The sequence below is a fragment of the Octopus sinensis genome, linkage group LG29 (genome assembly GCF_006345805.1).
Source record: "Octopus sinensis linkage group LG29, ASM634580v1, whole genome shotgun sequence".
In the NCBI taxonomy this organism is placed as follows: domain Eukaryota; kingdom Metazoa; phylum Mollusca; class Cephalopoda; order Octopoda; family Octopodidae; genus Octopus; species Octopus sinensis.
In genome coordinates this window covers 11,452,841-11,462,904 of record NC_043025.1, presented here as the reverse complement: position 1 = coordinate 11,462,904, position 10,064 = coordinate 11,452,841, and the positions used below count along the sequence as shown (strand labels likewise).

Genomic DNA, 10,064 nt, shown 5'->3' with positions numbered 1-10,064 from the left:
ACTAAAATCGGCCGTAATTTTTAATTCTCCTGTGCAGATATGTGTGCATAAGATTATTAAATTATTGCACAGGGGTTCCTCGAGCCAGTGGAATGTTTCCTTGGGGTTCCACTCCAGCAAAAAGTTTGAAAAGCACTGACTTAATACAGTGTATATTGCAGAGTGATCCCGGATTTCTGGGAGCCAGATAAGGGGTCCAGTACTGTAGTAGTAGTAGTAATAATAATAATGATAATAATCGTAGCAGTAGCCTTAGTAATAGACAATCATCGGACTCCATCCTACTTTGAACGTTGTTGTAAAAGTAAATCTTTACAGATTTTAAACATGTGTCGGCTTTTGCTGTTGTTGTTGATGTTGGAGGGAGGCCTTTATTTTTTTTCTTTTTCAGGGATGGTTTTTAACTCCTGGGGCTGTCTAGGGGTCTGTGCCATTTTGTGGGTGGTGAATGTGTTACAGATGGGCGGCTGAGAGAGACAGACAGACAGACAGACACACAGTGAAAGGATATTCCTCCTAGTTTTCTAGGGGATACCTGCAAATGGAGGGGGCTGTTATATGCTTTTTTTTTTGTATAACCCAACAAATGAGATTAAAAGGAAAGCTAAATGCAAATATTATTTAATAATTTTGTATAATATACAAAAATATTGTTTGTTATGCAAATATAAACATACACGCATTATACATATACACACTCACATTCGAATGAATTCATTAAGAATTATATATACACACACACACATATCATCTATATTTTATATGTGTGTATATATATACACACACTCACATACATTCATTAAGAATTTTATATATATAAACATACACATTATATACACACACACATAGGTATATTATCTATATTTTATATGTATGTGTATATATATACATATATATATATATATATATATATATATATATATATACACACACACGCATACATTCAAATTAATTCATTAAGAATTTTATATATATAAACATTATATACACACACGTATATTATCTATATTTTATGTGTGTACACACACACATTCAAATTAATTCATTAAGAATTTTATATATATATATAAACATACATTATATACACACACATGTATATTATCTATATTTTATATGTATGTTTGTGTATATATACACACACTCTCACATCCAAATTAATTCATTAAGAATTTTATATATATATAAACATACATTATATACACACACATGTATATTATTTATATTTATGTGTGTGTGTGTGTATATATAGACTATATATATATATACACCACACACGCATACATTCAAATTAATTCATTAAGAATTTTATATATATAAACATTATATACACACACACATGTATATTATCTATATTTTATGTGTGTACACACACACATTCAAATTAATTCATTAAGAATTTATATATATATATAAACATACATTATATACACACACATGTATATTATCTATATTTTATATGTATGTTTGTGTATATATACACACACTCTCACATCCAAATTAATTCATTAAGAATTTTATATATATATAAACATACATTATATACACACACATGTATATTATTTATATTTATGTGTGTGTGTGTGTATATATAGACTATATATATATATACACACACACATGTATATTATCTATATAAAAACATTCAATTATGAATTCAAAGCAGCACTAGTGTTGCAGACAGCGAATTGGCAAACAAGCAGAACACATACATTGAATATGTGTCATATATACATATATATATATATATATATGATGAAAGTCCTAAGTTTATACACACACACAGAAATTAACCAACTAGCTCACACATTACAAATACAATTTGTAAGAGGAACAGTAAAAATATGCAAGACTTTTCTCGAGTTATCTACATTCCAATGATAGAGTTTTGTATTTTTTGCTAGAAGCCAGGCTCCTTCTTCAAAGGAAGAACTTAAGCAATTAGAAAGAGAACATATATATACACACATTCATATATACATTCGTACGTATAGTTTTTAAGGAAAAATGCAAAAGATTTCTGAAGACGATATGTTAGCTTTCCTTGAAACCACAGTGTGTTGCCCCTGGAGAGAGTGAGAGGTGAGCCCCTGGGTACGATGAATGTAAGACAGTGTTTTAGCTCTCCCATACTTGGGGTGGGTGGGGGTGAGGCACTGTTCAGACTGAGTCAGTTCTCCAAAGCCACAGGGCGTTGGTATTGGAGAGGAGGAGAGGTGAGCCCCCCCTGGGTAAGATGAATGTTTTGGCACTACCCTTAGTCAGCACTCCTAAGCCACTAGGTGTTATTGTTATTGTTGTTGGAGAGATCAGATTGGGGGAATGAGCCCCTGGGTTAAAAAAAATAAATGACAAGGGATCTATGCAAAATATAGAACTCTTGAAGAACCTGTATTGTTTTTTATTATTATTTTGGTCAATAAATATTTTCCTGTTCTTTATGTTGTTGTTGTTCTTATTAATACTATTATTGACCCTTTTGATACCAACCTGGTTGAAACCACTTTTGGCTCTGAGTACAAATGTCTTGTTTTCATAAGTTCTGAATTAAAGTCTTCCACCAAACCTTAGTCACAATTTATGTTCCTAACACTAGCTTAACGATAACGAAGTTATTTTACTAAATTCTTTGTTATATTTAAAATTAATTGAAAGAAACACAGAGCATCTCAACAGAAGAAATATGGTAACAAAAGGGTTAAGATATATAATAGAGAATCAATTCTTAACCCTTTTGATACCAACCTGGTTGAAACCACCTCTGGCTCTGTAGTACAAATGTCTTGTTTTCATAAGTTTTGAATTAGAATCTTCCATCAAACCTTAGTCACAATTTATGTTCCTAACACTAGCTTAACGATAACTAAGTTATTTTACTAAATTCTTTGTTATATTTAAAATTAATTGAAAGAAACACAGAGCATCTCAACAGAAGAAATATGGTAACAAAAGGGTTAAGATATATAATAGAGAATCAATTCTTAACCCTTTTGATACCAACCTGGCTGAAACTGGCTCTGAGTACAAATGTCTTGTTTTCATAAGTTTTGAATTAAAATCTTCCACCAAACCTTAGTCACAATTTATGTTCCTAACACTAGCTGAATGATAACTAAGTTATTTTACTAAATTCTTTGCTATATCAAAAATAACTGAAAGAAAAACAGAGAATCTCAAAATAAATACAGTAATGAAAGGGTTAAAGGCTGTGAGCTAGCAGAATGGTTAGCAAACTGGACGAAGTGCTAATGTGGGATGAAGCTAAAATGATAGAGAACACCACTGGAAAATATGAAAACAGCACATATGTAAAGTTTAATCGTAAAGGCGCAGGGGTGGCTGTGTAGTAGTAGTAGTAGTAGTAGTGGTTGTGGTAGCAGTAGTACTAGAAGATCAAATACAAAGTAATTGATGGATTGATGCAAAGAATTGACAGAAGTCAGGAAGATATTTTTCTGCACAGTTTATATAAATACAAACCTAGTCAACCCTGCAGAACAACAGTTGCTATTGGGAAGATCTCTAAAAGATTCCATCAAATATGCTATACAGAGCTTTCTGGTTCTCTTCTGGATGTGACCTAACAAAATAGAAAAGAAATGTAGACACATGCATTCATATAAATATATAGGCACTACAAGGGTATTTAACTCTCTTATAGGGATTTTTTATCCAAGGTATACTGGTTGAATATATTGTATTTTGAAAAGATATTTCTTCAATGAATGTATTATTTAAAATATCAAAAATATCAAATATTATTAAGTATGAAAACGGAGATATATAATGGACCCAAATTAATTAATTAACATGTATATAGGCGTAGGAGTGGCTGTGTGGTAAGTAGCTTGTTTACCAACCACATGGTTCTGGGTTCAGTCCCACTGCGTGGCACCTTGGGCAAGTGTCTTCTACTATAGCCTCATGAGTGGATTTGGTAGACGGAAACTGAAAGAAGCCCGTCGTATATAAGTATATATATGCGTTTGTGTGTCTGTGATTGTCCCCCTAGCATTGCATGACAACCGATGCTGGTGTGTTTATGTCCCCATTACCTAGCGGTTCGGCAAAAGAGACCGATAGAATAAGTACTGGGCTTACAAAAGAATAAGTCCCGGGGTTGAGTTGCTCGATTAAAAAAGGCGGTGCTCCAGCATGGCCGCAGTCAAATGACAAACAAATAAAAGAGTATATTCACCTACATAAAAAAAAACCATCCGAACGTGGCCGATGCCAGCGCCGCCTTGACTGGCTTCTGTGCCGGTTGCACATAAAAAGCACCCACTACACTCATGGAGTGGTTGGTGTTAGGAAGGGCATCCAGCTGTAGAAACACTGCCAGATCAGACTGGGGCCTGGTGCAGCCTTCTGGCTTCCCAGATCCTGGTCGAACCGTCCAATCCATGCTAGCATGGAAAATGGACGTTAAATGATGATGATGATGAACCAAAATTAAAAATTCAAAACATAAATATATAATCTTGCATTTTAAAATACCTTGGGTGGAAAGTCATCAGGGTGCCCAAAAGGACAATAAAAAGATTACCTTATGATCTATTGGTGTACACAGAATATATAATCATGTTTATTATGCGTGTATGCACACATGGATTGAAGTTAGTTTTTACTTTGGATCTGTTCGGTTTGAACGGCAGTTTTTAACATAATTTCTAGGTAATTAAACACTTTTAAACTTCGTATTCTGGTAGAATGTGTTTATAAAACATCTTTTTCTCTTGGCTTTATTGAGAAAATTCTATGGTTTGTGAGATATTTGTTGTTTTTTTTTTCTTCAATTTCTGCAATTTCAACCAATCAATGATGTCTATTGAGGTAAAAAAAACATTCTGTGCCATATGAATATGTCCCACGTTTAAGAAACAGATTGGGTTTATTTACATTTGTGAAGAAAAAAAAGATACCCTTCTCCCCACCCCTAACCAACCCTAAAACAGATTGAAATGCAATAGATTGATACTAGGGTCATAATTATGGGTGACAATTTCATATGACACCGCTAGAAAAAAACTGCCGGTCAAACCGAAAAGATCCCAACAATTGCAACAACAACAACAACATGTACCAATGTCTGTTTGAAGAATCTGGTGTCAAAGAATTGATCCATTGGTGCTTGATGTTATATCGAGCTTCACCTCGCTTGCACTCTGTTTCCATCATTCGGTCCTGGGACACCTCCTTGCTGCTGGGGAAAGAGAGTAATATTCAGTAAAACAGTTGGGTAATACAAACATCATCATCATCATCATCATCATCGTTTAACGTCCGTTCTCCATGCTAGCATGGGTTGGACGGTTCGACCGGGGATCTGGGAAGCCAGAAGGCTGCACCAGGCTCCGGTCTTATCTGGCAATGTTTCTACAGCTGGATGCCCTTCCTAACGCCAACCCCTCTGTGAGTGTAGTGGGTGCTTTTTACGTGCCACCTGCACTGGTGCCAGGCGAGGCTGGCAAAGAAAGACGTTCCCATGCCGGGAATCGAACCCAGGCCGCCTGGGTGAAAGCCAGGAATCCTAACCACTAGACAACATGGGACAACAAAGAACATAGATATATATTCTTTTTAGGTCCATTGGTGCCTTTAAATGGCACATCAGGTAGTCAGTGGTCACCAATTATCTCTATCTCTGGCCAACTAGTATGCTTCTTCCCAAGTGGTGGTCAGTCTGTGTTGGTCTTCTTTGAAGGTACTACGTCATGTCCAGAGCTGTACAAAATAATCATGCTGCTTCTATGCAGCTGAAATTTGGAAGATGACAGCAAAAATCACTCACCAACTCAATGTATTTCATCAGCGGTGTATCAGAAGGATCCTGAGAATCACAAATTGAGACACCGACAAAGGAACCATTCTCTAAGCAGCAAGAATAAGGCCCTTGCATGCAATTCTAACGGAACAATGAATCAGAATGGCTGAACACACATACACATACACATACATATATATATATATATATATATATATAGGCGCAGGAGTGGCTGTGTGGTAAGTAGCTTGTTTACCAACCACATGGTTCCGGGTTCAGTCCCACTGCGTGGCATCTTGGGCAAGTGTCTTCTACTATAGCCTCGGGCCGACCAAAGCCTTGTGAGGGGATTTGGTAGACGGAAACTGAAAGAAGCCCGTCATATATACGTATATATATATATGTGTGTGTGTGTATGTTTGTGTGTCTGTGTTTGTCCCCCTAGCATTGCTTGACAACTGATGCTGGTGTGTTTATGTCCCCGTCACTTAGCGGTTCGGCAAAAGAGACCGATAGAATAAGTACTGGGCTTACAAAGAATAAAATCCCGGGGTCGATTTGCTCGACTAAAGGCAGTGCTCCAGCATGGCCGCAGTCAAATGACTGAAAAGAGTAAAAGAGTAAAAGAGTATATATATATATATATATATATATATATAATATATATATATATACAGAACAAAGTGTACGTACACTGCTATATATAAAATACAAAATGGGACAAGAACGTAAAACATCCGGACAACTAGGTGATACAAAAAGAGACAACAAAACATCCAGATATACGATTCACAAAAAACAAGGACGGGTCATTCGAAGCTTTCTATCTTCAGTCAAGAACTGGATCATCCTCGCAATTTCGGCTGATTAATCTTGAGATTGCTCCAATCTGGCCAGCCCCGAGGAAAAACTAAGCTAAGAGCTTTAGATTCCTCGGAAGAAAGCATCGAATGTATACGAAAACAAGGACGGAAAAACAGATGATGTTACACAAATATAAATACAAAATACAATAAAAATAATAATAATAATAACAGGACACAACAACAGGTGTCTTTCGACTGGGGACGAATTGAATTCAGCTGGTGTGTGTGGAAATGAAGCCTTACGGCAGAGATACAGAGCTTTCGCAAACACAGGGAAGAATATCGATGTGGCAGTGACCACGGTCAAATGCAATAAGTCAGACAGAAATAGTGAGAGAGGTAAAAAGTGAGATGGATAGAATGGCATATCCGGAGAGATAGATAGAAACAGTGGATAAGGATATAAAGATGGAGAGCAAGAAGGGTAAAGAGATGGACAAAGATAAAGAGAGAGGTAGACTGAGATGGTAGACGTAATTATGGACAGCAAAATAGGAAGTCAGGGGAACAGAAAAGGAGACAGCTAGAAGAAAGAGATAAAAAGATGAACAGTAAGATGAGCAGAGAAGTGGACAAAGAAGGGATAGAGAGTGTGGACAGAAAGATGGAGAGAGAGAGAGGTGGACAGAGAGATAGAAAGATTAACAAAGATAGTGAAGAGAGATATAGTGAAAAATGGACGGCAAAACGGGCAGAGAGATAGACAAAGAGGTGGACAGAAGTGGATAGAGAGTTGATGGACAGTGATAGTGAGAGAGAGGAAGAAAAAGATGGACATAGAAACGGATAAGGTGGTGTATAGAGAGATGGACAGGGAAGTAGACAGAAATAGGGCATAAATATAGGGAGAGATTGAGAGCGACATATGGCGGTTTCGATTCCCAGACTGGGCGTTGTGTGTGTTTATTGAGCGAAAACACCTAAAAGCTCCACGAGGCTCCGGCAGGAGGTGGTGGCGATCCCTGCTGTACTCTTTCACCCCCAACTTTCTCTCACTCTCTCTTCCTGTTTCTTGAGTAACGCATGATAGACAGAGAGACAGACCAGAAAGATAAAGATGTAGACAGAAAGATGGACAGTAATAATGGTCAGTGAGACAGAGCAAGCCACTGAGCAAAGACATTGAGAAAGGACAGCAAGATAGGCTGAAAGGTGGACAGAGAAATGGATAGAGATGAATAGACTGATGAACAGATTTATATGGGTAGAGAGAAGGATGTCTAGTGGACAGAAAGACATGTTGAGACCACCTTCGGTCATGACTGACCATGGGATTGCACCTAGAAAGTTACCCTCCCAGGCACAAGTCTGGGCAAGGTTGTTTATGGAAGACCAGCAGTCGCCCATGCATACCGACTCCCCTCTCCGCGCCACCGATGTCATCCAAGGGAAAGGCAAAGGGGCCGATACAGCTCGGCACCTGTGATGTCACAACTCATTTCTACAGCTGAGTGAACTGAAGCAACATGAAATAAAGTGTCTTGCTCAAGAACACAACACGCAGCCCGGTCCAGGATTCGAGCTCACAACCTCATGATCGTAAGCTCAATGCATTAACCACTGAGCCATGTGCCTCCCCTTTGGTCATGACTGACCATGGGATTGCATCTAGAAATTTACAAGTCCAGGCAAGGTTCCTCCTCTCCGCGCCATCGATGGTATCCAAGGGAAAGGTAAAGGGGCCGATATAGTTCGGCACCTGTGACGTCACAACTCATTTCTACAGCTCAGTGAACTGGAGCAACGTGAAATAAAGTGTCTTGCTCAAGAACACAACACGCAGCCCGGTCCAGGATTCGAACTCACAACCTCACGATCGTAAGCCCAACGCTCTAACCACTGAGCCATGCGCCTTCACTAGAAAGACATGTATTAACATCAAAAGGGACAGATGGTGGACAGGTAAAACTTCACCTACCTGTATATATCACATAGATCTTGATGAGGAAATTCAAGGGATTTATTCATTCTGACATGTGCAGTTTGCTCCTCCTGCCCAAGGGTGTTCCACCATTGCCACTGCTGTTGCTGTTTTTGCTGCTGCTGCTGATAATTATGACCAGATGATTTATACTTTTGTATGCATACAGTTGTTCCCTTTAGCTTCGGGATGTCGCACCGCTTTTGTCGCTGCAGCTGATCTTGATAGTTACAACTAAAGGATTTGTTTTCTTGTACACATACAGCAGGCTCTTCCTGCTCGGAGGTGTTCCACCACTGCTGCAAACGCTTCTGTTGCTGCTGTGGAGGCTGACAATGAAGAGAAAGTGGAGGATATTCTTGGGAGTAGTTGTCTTCCTTGGACAAAAACAGGCCCCTATTTACAGGATCTGCTTCAGAACCTGATTCCAAGTCGGGATCCACACCCGGATCCGTTTGATTGGTGTGAGGTAACTGAGGAGAGAGCCGTAAGGATGGCTGCAACAGAGGCTGGGAGGAAACAGGGAGGTGGAGATCGGCTAATTCCTCGTCAGAGACAGAATTGTCACTGGGATATGGTGAGTAGGTCATTAAAGGAAGTGAGTCAAGAGTGTTCTGAGAGAAGTGAATGCCACCTACCACCAGTTGCTGCTTACATCCTGAATCACATTCTGGAAGTAATGGAGAAAGTTCCAAGAGAAAGTTCCCACACAGTTCTTCTGTATTGTTGATGTCCCTGCTGTGTACAGATACAGGGAGAGAGAAAAATAAAAGTATCATTAACATCAAATCATCATCATCAAAATCAAATCATCATCATCAAATCATCATCCTCATCATCATCAAATCATCATCATCATCATCATCCTCCTCCTCCCCCAAAATGGCTGTTCTTGTGGCAAAATTTGAAACCATTATTATCATTATGGTGGTGATCTGGCAGAGTCGTTAGCATGCTAGACAAAATGCTTAGCAGTATTTCGCCTGTTGCTCCATTCTGAGTTCAAATTCCACCGAGGTCAACTTTGCCTTTCATCCTTTCGGGGTTGATAAAATAAGTACCAGTTATTAAGCTCTAGCACCTAATCTGTTATTATTATTATTGTTATTATTATTACCTGCATAAACTAGAGAGCGAGACCTATGGAAGTATGCTGTGCATGAGAAGACCCGGCAAGACCAGTGAGGACAGTCAAAATCAAAATCAAACCAAATCAAATCAGATATCAGAAAGCAGAACCAAAATTGAGGTCGATCAACATCAGTGGAAATTGCAGCTGTGGTTAAGCGAACCATCCTATCGTGGCCGTTGCCGGCCTCGCCTGGCCCCCATGCCGGTGGCATGTAAAAAGCACCATCCGTTCGTGTCCGTTGCCAGCCTCGCTTGGCCCCCGTGCCGGTGGCATGTAAAAGCACCATCCGTTCGTGTCCGTTGCCAGCCTCGCCTGGCCCCCGTGCCGGTGACATGTAAAAGCACCATCCATTCGTGTCCGTTGCCAGCCTCGCCTGGCCCCCGT

At 38.9% G+C, this 10,064-nt stretch overlaps 1 protein-coding gene across 3 annotated transcripts in view; it reads right to left on the bottom strand.

Annotated features, from left to right (window-relative positions):
• Nucleotides 1–3,450: 3,450 nt before the first annotated feature.
• The window catches only part of LOC115226031 (probable ATP-dependent DNA helicase HFM1), a 98,592-nt gene continuing 91,978 nt past the window's right edge, over nucleotides 3,451–10,064 (bottom strand). For 2 of the 3 annotated variants that reach the window (XM_036514860.1, XM_036514862.1), the window contains 3 exons: nucleotides 8,546–9,286; nucleotides 5,081–5,200; nucleotides 3,451–3,577 (listed from right to left, as the gene is read on the bottom strand). In XM_036514860.1, coding sequence (XP_036370753.1) covers nucleotides 3,520–3,577; nucleotides 5,081–5,200; nucleotides 8,546–9,286 — 919 coding nt within the window. In that variant the 3' untranslated portion in view covers nucleotides 3,451–3,519. The remainder of the gene's footprint in view (nucleotides 3,578–5,080; nucleotides 5,201–8,545; nucleotides 9,287–10,064) is intronic. The other variant, XM_036514861.1, reaches the window with a different exon arrangement.